We start from the raw sequence: 18,822 nt of genomic DNA on the forward strand, positions 1-18,822 counted from the left end.
GTTCTATTTCACTGTCACTTCTTTTAATGACACTTGTTAAACAGGAGGACAATGATGCTAAAAAATGTATGAAGCAGGACCTTGGGCCTCTCATTCCCAGCTGCAGCGGGACAAGTGCAGGGCTATCCCATCTTAAACCCCCCAGTGCTTTTGTCCTGGCTCCTTGGCAATTATTGCTTACTTTGGTGCCTTTTACAAATCAGACTGGTTCCAAGGTTTGACCTTTTCAAAGCTTTAATCTCCACAAATTCATTCAAAATGCTGAATGGGCAGAGCAGAAATCACCCAGGGGCACTCTCTCTCAGCCTCCATTGTACACAGTTCTACCAGATTATTACTTGACAGCTTCTCCTCCACACTGTTAGGAAAAAGGTTGAAGAGTGTCTAACTATGACAGGGCTGGCCAGCAAGAGATGTGAAGGGGCGGGGCATGCTACTAATCCATCATCCAGGCTGCCTTTCCAAAGAGCAGATGAGTAAGGTGACTAAAGGGGAAGAATGTGTCCTGATTTGGAGGGCTTTACGAAGAATCACTATGGGTTCTTGAATCAGAATATCGTCCCATAATTGGTGGTAGCAAATGCCAATTGCTAGATTCAAAGCAATATGTAACAGCTGAAAAACCTAGCTTCCTAAAAGAATTTCCTGTTGTAGGCATCTATTGAGAAAAAAAAACAAACAAACAACAACAGCAATAAAAACAACAGAGTGTGACTAACTGATCCTCAGTACCATTTATCACCGAACAAATAAAAGGGTCCATTTCTTCATCTCTTATACCTGGTTCCCTGAATTAGCACTTAAATTGCCAAAATCATGTCCAAGTGAATATGGCATGATTCTGGCAAAGCAAGATAAACCCCGTGGATAGAGAAGAAGGTGCCTCTAACACAATAGGCTTAGGGAGTTTGGTAAAGACTTGAATGAACCATTCAAGCACTGTCTACACTGGTGTTGGACATTTCAGAGTGGTGTAATCATTGAGGAAAGATAAACTGAAAACTGTAATACCAGTAGAAACTGAGGGAAAAAACAACAGATCAATGATTTTGTAAACATTTTTTTTTCTTTCATAAATGGCCTTCTATCTTCAAAAGTGATGTTCTACAGAAGCCTATTATATAAAACTAACTAAGAAGCTTAGTAGTTCTGGCTGAAGCAAAAATGGGAGGGCCAAGGACCTGATCACTAAGCACCCACAGGCTTCTCCTTGTATCAGGTGGTCTCTGGGGCAATTTATCAGAACCCCAATCCCACCCTGCCCCCAGAGCTTCCAAGAGCACTGCTGGAGAAACCTCTAGACCAGATCATCAACTTTCAGGGTTCTTCCCACTCTAACTTTTTCATAATTCTTTAGTATAAATGAGAGTGGAATATCCTGCCACATTTAAAATGATCTTTATGACACACAGAGAATATGATTTAGGGTAGGTATAAGTAAAACAAAGAAGGCATAAAATGGGGACATAATATAATGATAACTTAGTGATAAATGACTTTTATGTCTACAAAAATCAGAAAAGAGCAAGAAAGAATAAAAGTTGTTGTGTTAAAATGATTAAGTCCTTAGTTTAATAAAATCATTTAATGTTGCATCAATTACAGTATAAACAAAAATGTGTCATTTAAAAAAATATATTAGGTATATACTTGTTTAAAAATCTAAAATTTTTCATTGGAGAATGGAACTCAGGATCAGCATGCTTTAAAAGATTCGTATCTGTGCCCTGGCCTGTGTTATTTCGTGGTTAAAGCGTGGGCCCTCTCACTAAAGGGTCTTGGGCTTGATTCCTGGTCAAGAGCATGTATCTGGGCTGCAGATTTCATTCCCAGCCTGGTCAGGGCAAGTGTAGGAGGCAACCAATCGATGTGTGTCTCTCACACCAATGTGTTTCCCTCTCTCTGTGTCCCTCTCTCTCTCCATTCCTCTACTTTCTCTAAAGCAAATTCAACGGGGGGGAAAAAGATTTGCATCTGTGATGAGAAAAATCAGTACCTTATCTATTGACAAAAAGTTGGACATAAATGCACTTGAACATCTCAAGGAAAGTGCCAAATATCAATAAATCATGAAACATGACCATCATGTCATTTCCTTGCACAAAAGATGAATGCCCTCCATTACCCAGAGAGACAAGTCTAAACCGCTTTTACAAAAGGCCCCCCTTTTACAATCTAAATCTAGTGTGTGTCCCCCCTTTTATTCCCCCCTGTCTCTCAATGCAAATCCTATTTTCTAGCACAATGGTTCTCAATGGCAGGGGATGGGAGGCTATTCTGCCCCTCACAGAACATTTGGCAATATCTAAAGACGTTTGCACAACTTAGTGGGTGCTGTGGGCATGTATGGAGCAGAGACCAGGGATCCAGCTAAAGCTCATACCATGCACAGGATAATGATCCAGCCAAAATAATGTCAAAAATGCTGAAGCTGAGAATCCCATTCTAGCAGATCTATTCACTTCTCTCCAAACATACCATGACCTGGCCTTTTTTCCAATTATCCCCCCTACCCAGGATTACCTGTCTCCCTTTCTTACTCGCCAATTCAATCCACTTTTAAAGATTCTCCAATTCTCCTCTAGGAAGGCTGTGATGGGCTTACTAGGCTAACTCAAATCCTCCATCCCCTGAGGAATCATGGAACATCTCCTAATACTCTTTTGGTGTTTTTCAGTCCTGGCTATGATCCCTCAGCAATCCTCATGGATCTGTCTCAACATTTGCATCACATCTGTTAAAGCACACATGATCTGATACAACACAATATTTAGTTTGTTGTCTTATGAATTGTATTTAATTTTATTAACATCAAGCCAGAAATAATTTTCTCTAAAATAGATTTAATAAATATAATACTAAGACATATGCTGATAGCTGGAAAAAAACACATCAGAAATACAAACACTGACTATTTGGCAATGGGATTTGATTGTGGAGGGGAAAAATATTCAGACCTACTGAACCTTGCTTCAGTGAGATGCAAAGAGCTATTTGCCACTAAATTCAGGAGGATGGTCATCTTTTCATTTATAAGTTGTTTCATTATTAATTTTATATCTAATATCTATTAAGTGCTTACTATGTGCCTGGCTGAGAAGACTGACATTCAGCCAGGAGGCAGTGGCATGGAATACCAGTTGTTGTCCTTTCTGATTGGCAGTGGGGCATCAGGCACAGAGATAAAAACAATTGCCCAAGGTCACACAGCTATAAAGGGGAGAGCTCTCTTCCTATTTAGATCCCTAAACTCCACTAGTCACATCACACTCTCCAATCACTTAAAGTATGTAAAAAATGTTTTCTTTATAAGGTAAAGAATCTTAGGGTGCTAACTATGTACTCATACCGGCAAATTACAGCTACACCTCATGGCTACCCAGTTCAGTCATACCAGGCTGAAGAAAGATGCTATGTGCAAAATATTTTTATTTAAAATAGCACCAAAGGTGGACATTTCTAGAAATAATATTAGTTGAAACTGAATAGGGATGATATGAAGAAAACTTCACCAAGGAACACACAGGAATGGAAGGAAAGGAAAGACAAACCATATAATCAAAAATAAAACTGGGTATTGAAAAAGATTCCATTCTCTCCAAATGAATGTATAGTTTTGCTGCAATTCTGATCAATAGTTGCTTTACCGGGTGGGGAACTGGGAGATTTGGGAACATGACAAAGTGATTCCAAATTCACTTGGATGAATGGATGGGTATGAAAAGCCAAGAATATTGACAAGGAAGCTGGTAATTTATTTTTGTTTTATTTTGTTATGGTTTACAGGAAGGAGATTTGCCCAGCTGGACACTATGTTGTGTTATAAACAATAATTAAACACAGTGCAGTCCAGCTCAGCACAGAGGACCGGCCAATTCATTAGAATAGAAGCTGAAAAAGGCCACCTACCTCAAGAGTACCCAACTTATGACCAGTTTCCCCTACGGGAAACCATTAAATGAAACAATAAAAATTATGGGCACAGAATTAAGTGGGGACATGTTCACTGGATTTCATTTTACTAGGAATAGTAAATAGAAGTCCCATAAATTCTAAAAATATCTATCAGTATGGATGAAATTATTAAACTAAATGATGATATAATCACAATGAAATAATGGTGTGAGGTTTTCTGAAGCATAATGTAGGAGAAAGCACAGTATTTTTATGCCTGATATGTTTGACTAATATATATCATATATAAATAGTATAGCTATATAGTTAATAAAGCAGCATTATAAATCAGAAAACTTCCAATAATATTTACATGATTATAGGTTGAGGGTACTATCTGAAGATCAAGTAACAGAAAAATTGTAATGAGAAAAATAAAAAGATTTCATCAATTTTTTAAACTAAAAAGTATGTTAAAAATCATAAGGTAATTAAAATCCAAAGAACAAACTGGGGACAATATTGAAAAAAATTAGAGACCATATGAAGAACGCATACTAAAAAAGGAGCAAAAACAGATGGTCACATAAAAGAAATACAATGGCTAATAAATATATGAAAACATGTCTAAACTCACTGATCTGATAAGAAATGCAAATTAAAACAAGGGAGATGCATTTTTGCATATGAAATGAGATTATTTTTTAAATTGAAATGATATGAGATGTAGTGAAATGGTATTTTAATAGTTGAAGTGGAAACTGGTATAAACTTTCTGGAGAATAGTTTAGCATGACAATACTTATAGACATATTGTTTTGGTAATCTACCCTCAAAAGTTAAAATAATCAGACCTTGACCAAATAATTACTTAAGGTTTTCAAACAATATTCCAATGCTTTTTATAATAGTAAAATTTTAGAAGCAAGATCAATATTAAATGATGACAGTTATTCCAATTAGAATACAATGCAATTGTATATCCAACAATTAGAATACAATGCAAGTAACTGCAAGTTTTAAATTATGTTTAGAGAGTATAGAGGATTGCATAAAATATGTTCAAGTTTAGCCCTGCTGGCGTGGCTATCCCTCTCCATTCCTCTCTGAAATCAATAAAACATGTTCAATTTTATTTTTTAAGACTAAAAAATTTTATTAACAGCATGATCTGGGCTGTAATAAAAATTTAAATATGTTTACAAATATACTATATTATGATGGGAGAAAAGTATAGAAAAAGGTACTTAAATTTTTAAGTGTTTTCTGAGCAGTGAAATTATAGATCATTATTTTATTTTTATTTTTCTGCATTTTCTTAAATATTTAAAACAAGTTTATAAATCTCATCCACTGTGAGAACAATTAAATTTGCTCCCCTGGGAAAGTTTGTCATCAATGAGAGTTAACTGTCTCTAAGCTGCATGAATCTATCTCATGTTCTTCACATAACCATCCACATAAAAAAAAAAAAAGTATTTGTCTCTAATTCTGGAGACACAAAAAGTCAGGGAAAAGGAAGAATAGAATTGTGTTCCCATTTCCATCTAGGAATTTCTGTTGCATAAATTAGGTGAGTGGATCTTTGAATCTGTGTTTAATACACACCAATCTTTTCAGATCCCAAGGCAGAGTCAAATATGGCCCCTTCTTTTCATAGTAAAGAAGTCATTAGGTACAGAGCTTACATATATCTCCTGATTTCTCCTCTCACATAGACCTGACATGTGTTGAGCGTAATTATCACATGAGTCCAGCATATCTCGATGGCATCCAAGAAGAAGGAGAGCATTCTGCCTTCCTCAGTGCACTGGAAGACTTACCGTGTGTAAATTCTGAGCATTGCATTTACTCTTAGTATTAAGACAGCTCTTCCAAGACCAAAATGCAACCAGACTTACAGCATGAGCAGCCCCCACCAGCAAAGGAGAAACCGCTTTCTGCTTACAAGCTGAGCTTTCACATCTCCCCTCTTGACCTTGCATGTATTATTTTGAATGTAATGTATTTTTAAATTGCTTCACCATTTTAAAAATGCAAGGGAGAGCTGAATTAAATATTATTTGTGGCATACCCTGGTTTGCAAAGGACCTCTAAATCGGATCCCTTATATCAGGTCGATGCCTAAATCCTATTACTCGAGATTGCAAATGACTGTGTTTGCAAAATTGTAGATGCACATTTAGAGGCAGCTTCAAAATTTCAGCCCATAATGTTAACTTTGTTTGAAAAGGCCTTGATTTTCCAGGAAGTAATCTCCAGCCATTCTGCCTATTCCTTAACTCTGTCTCTGTCTTGGATAATGCATTAATAGCCTAAGGATGACTTGGCACGTGGCTCTTTAGAAGCCTTAGTCTCCAAGGTCTAAATGAGTTCTGGCTGAATAGATGGAGCCCCTTTTTTCAGCAAAACATACAATGTATTTAAGAGAGGTGATATCTATAGAGTTTAAATTGAGGTAAAGGTACAAGAGGGTTCACTCCAACCACTTTATCTCAAGGTAATCATTCCCCATTTGCAGCTCTGCATCTCTGCCCTATGTCCTCTACACCTATAGCTGCTACCAGGCTGAGATGACTAACTCTAGGACCCAGACACAAGGGATGTTTGTGTTTTAAAGGAAATTAGCACTTCTATATATGGTTATCTACACACACATATATACATAGACACACACACACACACACACACACACATTCAGAATTAACAGTATTCTCAGAAAATGCCATCCTGCCGTCAAAATGTAGAATACAAATAGAACAGAACAGAATAGAATAGAATAAGATCAGACAATGTCAGTGTATTAAATTAGCTTCATTCAGACAGAAGATAAGGCTCAGAGATCTGTTGCTCAACCATTAAAGCCCATAGAACCTGAGCATCAAAATGTCAAGAAACTCAAGACATCATGATATTTCCCTACTGGAAAGATAGACCCAAACAATTAGCAAAGGTCAACATCTGGGGGTTGATATCAGTAAAGGGAAAATGGGGGAAGTGATCCATGACAGAAGCAATTACCTTATGTTCAAAAATAAACAAGCAAAAATAATGATCAGGGAGAGGTGTATTGGTTATCTATTTCTGTGTGATAAATTGCCATCAAACTTAGCAGCTCAAAACAACAAATACTTATTATCTCACTCTTTGTATGTGTCAGGAATCTGGGCATGACCCAATTGGGTGTCTCTGCCTCAAGGTCTCTCACAAGACTTGAGTCAATGTGTTTGCCCGGGCTGCTGTCTCATCTGAAGGCCTGATTGCAGAAGGATCTACTGCCAAGCTTGCTCACATGATTATCAGCAGGACTCAGTTGTTCCTAAATGGAACTAAGCTTTTAGCCTAGATCCTCAGTGCCTCACTTACTATTGGCTGGGGACCTCCCTCAGTTCCTTGCCACATGGGCCTCTCTATAGGGCAACTTAAAATATGACAGTTTGCTTTGACCAAACAAGCAAAAAAGGATACCACTATCTGAAGTGACATCTAATCACCTATACCCCATGCTATTCACTAGAAGCAAGTCACTAAATTCAGCCTAAACCTTAAGGGAGAGGATGACATAATGGTATGGCTTCCAGAAGCCAGAGATCATTAGGGGCCATGCTGGAGGCTACCTACCACAAGGAAGAAGTAAATATCACTATAAATAGACTAATATTTACAACTTTGCTAATATATTTAATGATAGGCACTAAAACACTCAATATACATTTTAACATAATCATTCCCCTTCCAGTGGTGGTTACACCAAAAGTATTAAACCTATTACCAATTGTCCCACCTTGATGTTTTAAGGGATATTCACCTAGGGGTAATACATTGATTTGCTGAAAGTCGTAAAGAGGGAAGAGACTATAGTATAGAGGGGCTCTGGAAGGGATTACCAGTGGACAATAAACCTCTGTGACCAAGAGCACATGGAAAGAGAAGGAAAAAATGAGAAATAACTAACATGATGATCAGGATTTTAGAGAAACAGATACAGAGCAAGGAGTTTTAGGAAGACTTGCTGTGTTGTGTGATGGAATGCTTCTTTGCAACTTCCTTCTAGACATCTAAAAGAATAATCATGGCAATTACACATCAGAAACAAAGAAGTGATAATTACAGAAATTGAATCTTCAGCTACCACTTGGCTAGCCAGCACGGGCACTAACTTTTATATTTACCCATGGGACATATATGAAAGTGGCACAGAGTGGAGGAGAGATGAAACACAATTATCAGGACCTAGGGATTTATTCCTTCAGCTGCACAAAGGAAAGGGGAGGGTGGCAGCAGCTGGAAGAGTCTCTTCTTGCTCTTTGCAAAGATAGGAAAGCATAGCCCCTCCTCTACTTATTTTAATTTCCTTCAGAAACAATGACAAGGCTTATCCAGCTTATTGTACTTTCCTTCTCCAGCAACGTGACTTCCTTGTTAGCTGACTGCCTTACCATGTCAAGAGTTCATTCATGCCCTAGTTGGTTTGACTCAGCAGATAGAGCCTCAACCCTTGGACTGTAGGGTCCCGGGTTCCATTCTGGTCAAGGGCACATACCTTGGTTGCAGGTTCCATCCAGGCCCTGGTTGGGGTGCATGCAAGAGGCAACCAATCGATGTGTCTCTCACATCGATGTTTCTCTCTGTCTCTCCCTCTCCCTTCTACTCCCTCTAAAAATCAATGAAAAAAATATTCTTGGGTGAGGATTAACAAAACAAAACAAACAAACAAAAAGAGTTTGTTTATGGGGATGTGAATGACAGCACACTGACACTGAGACACTGTCCAGATTAAGCAGAAGGCTCTGGTTGTATAGCTGGAATATCAATAAAACAAATATTCCCTGTTTCTGCCTTCGTCTATTGAGAAATCTTAATAGTTCCAGTACAGAGCAAATAATGATTGTAACAATAGTTACAGACCAAATACTAGTTGGTCTGGAAGGACAAAATAACTAAGGATAGTCGGGGCATTGAATCAAGAGCTATAAGCCAGTTTCCTTTCCTCTCCCAGAACTCTGTGTGTATAAAACACAGTTGTTGTTCACAGGATGCTTCGGAAATTATTTTTTAATTCAGAGCATAGTTTTGTGGGTATAGACAGCATCAGGTGAAGCCATTCCTTCCAAAGATATTGGTGTAGGTGTGTATATGTACAAGGTACTCATCACCACCACCTCCCAGCCACACAGATACCACACCCACCCCTCTCTTGGGCAGACCATAAGTGGCCATATCCTGACTTTTTAAGGAAATTAAACTAAGGTATTCAAAAGAGACATGGAGAACCATGTCTTTCAAACCATGTGAATTTAGTTTTAGTTTTATATTAAGCATATAATTAAGCATATCACATGTTTTAGTACATGTTCCCTAATCTCTATTTCTTTCACTTTCACCTCCACTGAAATAAAAGCAAGATACAAGTAAAAAGTATTTCACTTTAGAGTAAGGACTAGGAAGAGGCAAAATTATACCAAACCAACTCTACCTTGTGACAACCAAGGCAAAAATAGTATGGATGCATAAAGAAACACTGATAAATATAAACATTTCTATTGGACTCCCCAATGCTCATGCTCCATGTGGAACATGCATTCACGCCTATAAAGGCTTTTTGCAAAATGTGCTCCCCAGAAGTTGTTCTAAGGATTTATCTGGTGTGATATGAGATAAAAGTTCTGTAGTGAAATAAGCATAGAAATAAGCAACTTCAAGTTCAGCAGGCTCCTTCACTGGGGGGCTTCCTCAGAGTTCAACACCTGAACCTGAATCCTGAGTCTTTAGGAGGGTAGAGTTGGATTATCAGTACTTAAAGTTATTCTAACATTGAAAGACTGATGAAAAGAGAAGCATTTTGTGTAACTAGTGTTCTTCAGAATACATTTCAAGAAATACTGCCTTTTAGAATAGGTACATAAAATATTTCTTTTCTTTTTTTTTTTTCCCAAAAAGAAGGGAGATTGGTACATAGCTAAGAGCATCTGGCCATGACCTTCTCATGGAACTCTCTAGCCAGTGCTTCTCCAACTTAAAGTGCACATTAAATCACCTGGGAAGATGTTATATGCTCCTGCTCAGTAAGTCTTGCCTGAGATTCTGCATGTCTAACAACTTCCCAGGTGATGCTGAGTTGCCGGTCCATGAAACACACTTTGAATAGCAAAGGGCTAGAACACGTGTGCCTTCAAGTGATGAATGTGTCCAGGAATTATTCAGAGTGCTATGCTGTCTGACAATCCTTTACCCAAGAGGGTGAGTCTGTGGATGGGGCTTACCAGTAAAACCTGTTGGGGGTGATGCGTTCATGCATGAGTTGCCAACGTCTCCCGAAGTCCATGGAGCTGTAGAGCTGCAAAACAATGAAGTGAGGAGAGCATGAGCATCAAAGCACACTTTCCACATGAATACCTGGGTCTTCCCCCTGGAGAAGAACATCCCAACACACCAGAGTGCCTAACACACCCAAGAAGGCATCTGATTTATCCAGATAAAATTATATGAATATGACTGTGCTATGCTTATCATCATGCCTCCCAGCACAAGTAGGTACTTAATATATATCCAATCGACTGATGCTTGTGAGCTGAGTATAAATTCATGTCTGATGCTATTCATCATTCTCTCTTTTAGGGGATAAAACTTTTAGTAAAATTATATCTTCCCTTTTCCTCAAAGTCCATGAAAGTCTTCAGCTATGTCTAAAATAATTCAGCCACATTTATTTTAAAAGTATGTATTGGACAACTTCTATGTGTAACGCACTCTGGGGGATATCAAGATAAAGAAGAGGTAGGCTCTGTGGAAAATGGGACAACTACGTGAAAATACTCATCAGATGGGATCTGAGCTAATATTATATGCAAAATAGTGGGCTCTCAGTTTCATCTCTTACTGCTCCTATAGATAGTCTAAATGAACTGGACTCCGCAATGCCACTAATGATACCAGGCTTATTTATGCTCCCATGTCTTTGCAAGATGGCAAAGATAAGGCCTCTCTTGTGCCTAATGGAAGATTAGCCATCCATGCAGGGCCAGCACAAGTGTGACTTCCGGCTCTGACCATTGTGGCCCACTCATCTTTCTTCCTTCTCAGTTTACTATATCCATCTCGTGTTTCCATTGAGCACTAATCACAGGCTAATGTATATGGTTACATCTTTCGGATTTGTCTATATTTAGTTGTATTTATATTCTGTTGCATAAATCAATCATTAAAACAGGCAGGTAGGAATGGAAAGCAACTCGGAGAATAAGAAAAAAATCCAAAAGAGCCCCAGAACTTTGAAAAAATCAAAAAGAACCCTCTGCATGGCTAATACAGTCAGATTCCACCATCAATTATTTTATGGATGTAGAATTTGACCCCTTTGTAATACATAAGGGGAAGGCCGACATCCCTATAAGAGAATTATAGAGTGGGATTTATTTTCAATTGAATGTCTGACAGTACAATATCTGAATCTGATAATAATAATATTAATAATAATAATAAACAATAGTAATAATAATAGTTCAACAACATTGCTCTGTCACATATAATTGAGCCTTAAAAAGACACAGAAAGAAATGAAGGACAGTTTCCCAAAGTCCATGGAGCTATAAGTTAAATTTACTAACTTAAATTCCTGTTCTCAAGCAATTTTTGATCAACCCAGGCAGAGTTAACCACTCACTCCAAGGTCACTACTATTTTACTATCTGCCTCTAGGAAGCTGTTCACACTAAGCCATTTATGGTTGGTGAGCCTCTCCTCCTACTAGACTGTGAGTCAAAGAGGTACAGGGGTCATGCCTTATCCACCTTATACAATGCCTGGCACCTAACAGGTGAACACACAAATCTCTTTCACAGTTAAGCAAACTCAATCTTGGATAAGTTAAGTTTTGGTCAAAGGAACTAGGATTTAAGGCTTCCGATGCCTAGAGCATGTCTCCTTCCATGGAATCATGGTATATAGATTATAATGAAAATTTCACCATGTTTATGCTTCCTCCATAAACTTTTATAGGTAGAGAAATTTAAAAAAGGCCAAAGTGGCCCTCAAGTTCACAGAAATGGGGTTAGGTGAAGAACATTCCTGTAATTGCATCCCCAGTAGCTGCTTACTCATAAGGATGTTCTGCCAAGCACAACACACCCAGGTAACTGGGCTGTCTGTTCAGTTCTGAGGCCATAATCATACAGCCCGTACAGAAATCATTTTTTGCATGAATTTCTGGTAGTTAAAAAAATGTTTTGAGGGGCTTAGAAAATTTTGGACCTGTTTCAATTTAATTCAGCAAACTTTTATTGAACAATGGCATTATGAACTCCATACGAAGTCTCTTTTTGTCCAGTAAATGACAGATGTGTATGTTTGAGAGAGTGAAGTTGTTATGCATACTGTATTTTTAAAAATATATTTTTATTGATTTCAGAGACGAAGGGAGAGGGAAAGAGAGATATAAACAACCATGATGGGAGAGAATCAATGACTGGCAGCTCCTGAACTTCCCCTCCTGGGGATCAACCCTGCAACCCGGGCATGTGCCCTGACCAGGAATCAAACCGTGACCTCCCGGTTCATAGGTTGATGCTCAACCACTGAGCTATGCTGGTCGGGCCATATTATCTTTTGATACTTAAATTAGCCAAAAAGGTAAAGGAAATATATTTGCATTCCCATTTATAGACTAATTTGTAGAGTTGGTCTACAAAGTGACTGCAGCAACTATATGAAAAACTAGGACATCTATACTGATTTAGCTGATGGAAAGTTTATACTATACCACACCAACTCTACACCACCTCTCAACTCTCATCATATTTATCCAAATTGGGCCTTCACTCCATGAGTAAGTCCTAAGTACTATAGGTGCCTGACTCAGCAGATGGGAAATGTCAGTACCCCTCATCCCCATCACTCCGAATCCCTTTCTTTATTTACCAGCTCAATGAATACAACAATACTAGCTCTATACCATTATATTACAGAGCACACAGAACCACATCCAATTCTTTAAGCATCAAAAAGGGTAACTGCTGACAATCAAAACATACATACAGGTACATCACATAAAGGAGGGAAATGGGGCTAAGGCTAAAGATATAGAAGCTGAGAAATGGGCAAGATTAACAGGGGTAGAAATGGAACAATGAGGCTTCCGAGAGAAATATTTCCTGTGCTAGGCCTTTGGAGACAAGTGGTTTAGAAAGGAGAAAAGGTGAATATAGATTGTACTGGGTAGAGGAGGCAATGAGAACAAAGGTGTCAATATGACTAAGGTATTGAGCTTGGCTTGTGGAGAAGGTTTTCAGAGGAAGGAAGTTAGAGATGAGTGTTACTGGCCAAAAGGAGGTAGAGGTTGTCTGTCTGCCAGTCCATTAATCTGTCTCTCTTTCTATCCAACTGTCTATTCATCTATTTGTGGATGTTTCTATATCTATCAGTATTTATATTTACATTGGGGTGGTTTAGGAGGAAGGACAGGTTGGTTAGGACCAGAGCATCCCACTGAGAAGTATATATACAGGCCACGGGTAAACCATGAGAGTCACACTGGCCATGTGGGAGTCTCAATTTTCCAGGGAAATGGTCAGTCCCTCCATCAAGAGGATTCTGGTAGTGGCAGGATGCCCCCTACCCCAGCTCCTGCTAGCACTCCTCTCATCTTGGGCTCTTTCTGACAGAGAAAGAACAAGAGATCAGCTGCTGATCTCCTCATCCAAGCCTGTTCCACCTCCTGCTTCCCTGTCTCTGGTTTTGCTTTTTCAGCTCTTCAGTTTGACTGATGGGAGAAAAATTAAATTGAATTCTCTGCCTAGAGGCGGATTCAGATGAGCAGAAAGAGCAGGCTCCTATTCATTAAGGGCCTTGGGTTAGCTGCTTTGTCTCTCAATCTAGTAAGTTGCTGAGTCTGAAACAAATTTTACTTTATCAAGAGCTGGATCTTTGCAGCCTCTCCATTTGTGCATGTGTTCACCCATTTCTTCATTCATTCATTCATTCATTCATTCAGTAAAAGTATATCAATTACCTGCTATGCTTAAAACACCAAACTAAGTGCTGGGCTTTCAAAGGTTTAAAATGCCAAGAAGAGTGAAAGACATGAATTCAGACAACTACACTGCCATGCAATATACACCATAATATTAATACCAGTTATCTCTGTAATGGTGAGCTTGTGGGCAATTGATACTTTCTTCTTTTGGTTATCTAAATTTTTAAAATTATTATGAATATGTATTACTTTAATAATTGAAAAATTAAAGCTCTACCACTCAAATAGAAATAAAGCACATAGGCAACCATTCAATAATAAGTATTAGAAGAATATTTAATGATATGAAAATGTTCATAATATATAATTTATTTTAGGATAAATTATATAATTATGTAATTCTATAATTTATTGTTAAATTTTATAAAAAATAAAATATATTACAAAACCCGAGTTTTTAAACTTATACATTTATAATAATAACTTCTTAATATACACATATTTATCTCTAAAACCACCTTTTAAAGACCCAAGAAGTAAAATTCTATTTTTTTCTTGAAGGGGATTGGAATTAGACAAGGCAAAATGGGATTTTTCATAAAATGGTATTTCACAGAGATTATCATGAATAGTGGTGAATCTGTCCTTGGACAGGCCGGGTATTGGCTCACATGTTTATATAGTCCCACATGGCCTCAAACCAATGTGCTGCATGCAACATTAAAACAAAGTGTATTTCCCAATAATCACCAAGTTGTCCTTCAAATCCTGCATCATGACGCCCCTCCCTGCACGGACATCAATCTTGACCTTTATCACAGAGCTATCCAGATCCTCTCCTTCCCCCCTTCCACTATATGCCATGGTCTCATATCTCTTAACAAGCACGCCTTCAGTAGCAACATGCACAGAGCTCTAAATGAATCATCGGAACAGCTGGAAAATATGAAAGAACACGCTCTTTTCCTTATTGATTCAGTTATTAGTCCCCTAATTACATCAGCCTGCCAGGGAAAAGCATCTGATAGCTGAAGAACTAAAGAGGCAATTTAATCAATGTAATAATATTCCACAGGAAGAACAAATTGTATCTGAAAAGCTTACGTGCGAAAAATAATATGATTGCATTGGGAGGTTGTAGGTTGAATCGTGTCCCCTTGAAAAATATATGTTGAATCCCTGACCCCAGTATCTCAGAATGCAACCTTATTTGAAAATCGGGTTACAATGAGGTCAGGGTGAGCCCTAATCCAAAACAACTGATATCCTCATAAGGAAAAAAAAATTTGGTCACGGAGACAGACAGGCACAGAGGGAAGACAGTGTGAAGGCACGCAGAGAGAAGGCCATGCAAAGATAGAGGATTGGAGTGATGTGTCTAAAAGCCAAGGAATGTCAAAGATTGCTGAAAAGTCACCAAAAGGAACAAGAACTCCCCTCTAGGTTTTAGAGGGAGCATGATCTTGCCCAACACATTGATTTTGGACTTCCAGCCTCCTGAACTGTGGGACAATAAATTTCTATTGTGCAAGGTCACCCAGTTGGTGGCATATTGTTACAGCAGCCGTAGGAAATTGGTACGGGCATCTCACACCAACCACCAGGAGTAATCGTGGCAAATCTTGCCACATTTCTGTTGTTTTGTTGTCTCCACACCTTATCATTTAGTGGTCAGCCCAGAAGTCTGGTTTAGGGCAGGTTGTTGAATCTGTGGTTAAAATCCAAACTCTCATTTGCCAGTATTTCCCTGTCCTATGCATTTTCACTGCAATCCCTAAGGACATTTTTTCAAGAATAAATAACCATATGGTGGCAACCAGACATACTCAGGAAAGGCCACAAAATATACATTTTTATGGCAGTTTTTGGTGCTCCAGCCAGATTCCCTAGAGCCAGCAGATCTCCCATGTGGAGGGAAGGATGGTTAGAAACTCTTTTATATAAAAGCTTTCCCCTATAGGCAAATTCAAACTTAATGCATAACTGTCCTAATTTTTTCCCCTCAAAACCCATAGAGTTTAGGTAGCCTTATGCTGAATTGTGGTCATGAGAATTTTGTCTTTCAAATAAAATTAGGCTAATTTCTGCTCAAAATAAAAAGGGCTCTACACCTATTTCCTTGGTAGCCACAGGGCAGGTGGGAGGGCTTGGCTGGGCTCTATAGGGTTTCAGGGAGAATCCCGTGGGCTGGGGCAGCATTTGTGGTAGTTGGAGAGAAACCAGGGTCACACAGCAGCGAAGAGTCCATTGTAACAAGTGCCTCTAGTTCCTTCCTCAGACATTCTCCAAGAAATCCATCTCTGGATAGCTGGTGAGGATAACCGCACCCAATGTCCCTCTAAGCTCTGGGTACATAAGAACTTCTGTCCTCAGCAACCATTTTCCTTTGCCCCTGGAAGATAAAAGACATCTAAACCATAAAAATATTTATTTAAAAATATATACATTCACCTAGTCATGCCATTCTTTTGTAGAAGTCACCATTTTTCTTCCCTTTTGGAAGATTTCTAGCCATAGAGGTTTGATCACTCCCAGGATGGCTTATATCATTCATCTCTTCATTCAACAAATATTGATCAAATGTCTATTAAGAAGTAAAAACTGTTCTATGGATTTAGGGTACATCAAGGAACCAAACAGACAAAAAGTCACTGGAGTCTTACATTCTAATGGAGATCAAAAACTCAAATGATTGACCTCAAATCCATAGTGTGAATATATGAAAGACTTGTAAGAAAAATACTACCATATTTGTAACCAGTTCATTTTGCTGGCATTTAAAACATTAAGGAAATGTATTTGATTACCCAAGAAGATTTTCCCCGTCTATATTGAAACACTTGGCTATCTTTGTTTTCCTGCTTTTCTTAGAGTTCAACAAATGTTTCACTTTCCTTTCAGATCTAAGAAAAACACATGTAAGTGAGTTAATTCTCTGCAGAAGACATTTCACCACAATGCTGGGGAGAAACAGGGAATCCAAAGAGCTCTTATGAACAGGAGAGCCAGTGTGATCAGGATCTACACTTTTCCAAAAGAACCTGAAATTTCTAATTTTGTATGGGAAGTCCACATATTTTTAAATTTTGGTTAAAAAATTTAAATATACTGAAAGAGTGGTCAGTTCTGCTGGGTTGGGTGCTGGGCATGAGCTGAGTCATAATGAATGAATAGAAACTGGCCTGAATGATAAGTTCCCCCAACACACTGCAGCTAACAAAAGTGAAAAATTCTCGTCATAAGGGAAGATGTTGGAAATAAAACAGAAACATTATCTCATTCTCCTACAAAAGTACAATTTACTTGGCCCTGGCTCAGTGAAATTGGTCTAATCACCACATCTGAAAGGAGAATGAGCAGAGATGGAGAAGGATCCAAATGATTCAAAAGGAAGAGAAGGTGCCCAGCCAGCATGGCTCAGCGGTTGAATGTCTTCCTATGAACCAAGAGGTCACAGTTCGATTATGATAAGGGCACATGCTCTGGTTTTAGGCTCAGTCCCCAGTTGGGGGTGTGCAGGAGGCAGCTGAAGGATGATTCTCTCTCATCATTTGTGTTTCTTTCTCTCCCTCTCCCCTCCTCTATGAAATCTCTAAAAATATACTTTTTTTTAAAAAGAGGAAGAGAAGGAAACAACTTCATGTGGGTGTGAGGATAAAATAAAGACTTAAAGATGGACTGGGAGAGTGAAGGCTGTAACAGCAGACAAGTGTAGGAAGACATAGTTGTTTTTTAAATTTATAAACTCCCTCCCTTGAAACCTAAGAGGCAGGATTACAACACCAAGAAAACAAGAACTACTTTTTAATTTTTATTTCAGAGAGGAAGGGAGAGGGAGAGAGAGATAGAAACATCAATGATGAGAGAGAATCGTTGATCGGCTGCCTCCTGCGTGCCCCACAATGGGGATCGAGGCCACAACCTGGGCATGTGCTCTGATCAGGAATCGAACCGAAACCTTCTGGTTCATAGGTAGATGTTCAATCACTGAGCCAAGCTGGCCAGGCAAGGACGATTTTTAAAAGTAAATTTATAAGACTCATGACTATAAAAAGTTGGTTAAAAAGGCACAAGATATGCTATAAACAGTTTCAAACATTGTTTGAGACTCAGGGCTTCTTAAAATTTTTTATCAAAACATCTCCAACAGCCAAAGGAATCTGGGGATTTGATCATAAGCAGGCTGACATAAGGGCACATTTTTAATTCTCTAATTCTTCCTATAAAATTCCATGGATATTTTGTAGACTTCACTATATCTGTGCTTAGAATAAAAGATAAATCTTCAAGTGAAGTGGACCCTCTTTAAAGACACTACATATCTATCATACTTTTTATTCACCACTGTCTCAAGGGTATATTTATGAGCCCCAGTTTGAAGAAGAGGTGCAAGTGACACCCAGAATATCTGACACATAATTAGGAACTGGGGTATTAATGATAGGGTGACACATTTAACTCTCTCAAGTGTGTTTTGTACAGGGTGATTACAAGTGGAGTTGTGTCCATTTCTTGATGCCTATGACAACTGGAATCCTGGACTTGATATTGGGAGACACTCTATGAGCAGGGTTTTCAGTTAAGTCTTCTTAGTTATAAGGAACAAGGTCAAGGGAAATGTGGTTTTGGTGATGCTATACTTGCAAGAAAGTGGTTGCATTAGATCCTGTCCGCTAACATGGTAAGCCTTATTTTACCTGAGTATGCCTCCCCTTTCAGAGGCTACAAGTATATTTAGATAGCCAATGCCTCCTGTCTCCCAAGTCAGTGTTCTACTCCCTACTGGTGACTCTAAAGTCACCTCTGGCGACTCTAAAGGCCCATTTGAGAACAAAGCACAGCTGATGCTTGTCCCCATATTCCCCAGTGCCCACCCCACAGTACAGAGTGCTTTCCTCCAATTGTGCATGTAGCAAAAGGCTCATAATGATACCGATGCCTACACTCTGTCAACGGGG

At 38.6% G+C, this 18,822-nt stretch overlaps 1 protein-coding gene across 1 annotated transcript in view; it reads right to left on the minus strand.

Moving 5' to 3' along the window:
• Positions 1-18,822, minus strand: part of SORCS3 (sortilin related VPS10 domain containing receptor 3) — a 552,458-nt gene that overhangs the window by 176,925 nt on the left and 356,711 nt on the right. The window contains exon 5 of the mRNA XM_080641763.1: positions 10,158-10,231. Coding sequence (XP_080497889.1) covers positions 10,158-10,231 — 74 coding nt within the window. The remainder of the gene's footprint in view (positions 1-10,157; positions 10,232-18,822) is intronic.

The sequence above is a fragment of the Plecotus auritus genome (genome assembly GCF_963455305.1).
Source record: "Plecotus auritus genome assembly, chromosome: 9".
In the NCBI taxonomy this organism is placed as follows: domain Eukaryota; kingdom Metazoa; phylum Chordata; class Mammalia; order Chiroptera; family Vespertilionidae; genus Plecotus; species Plecotus auritus.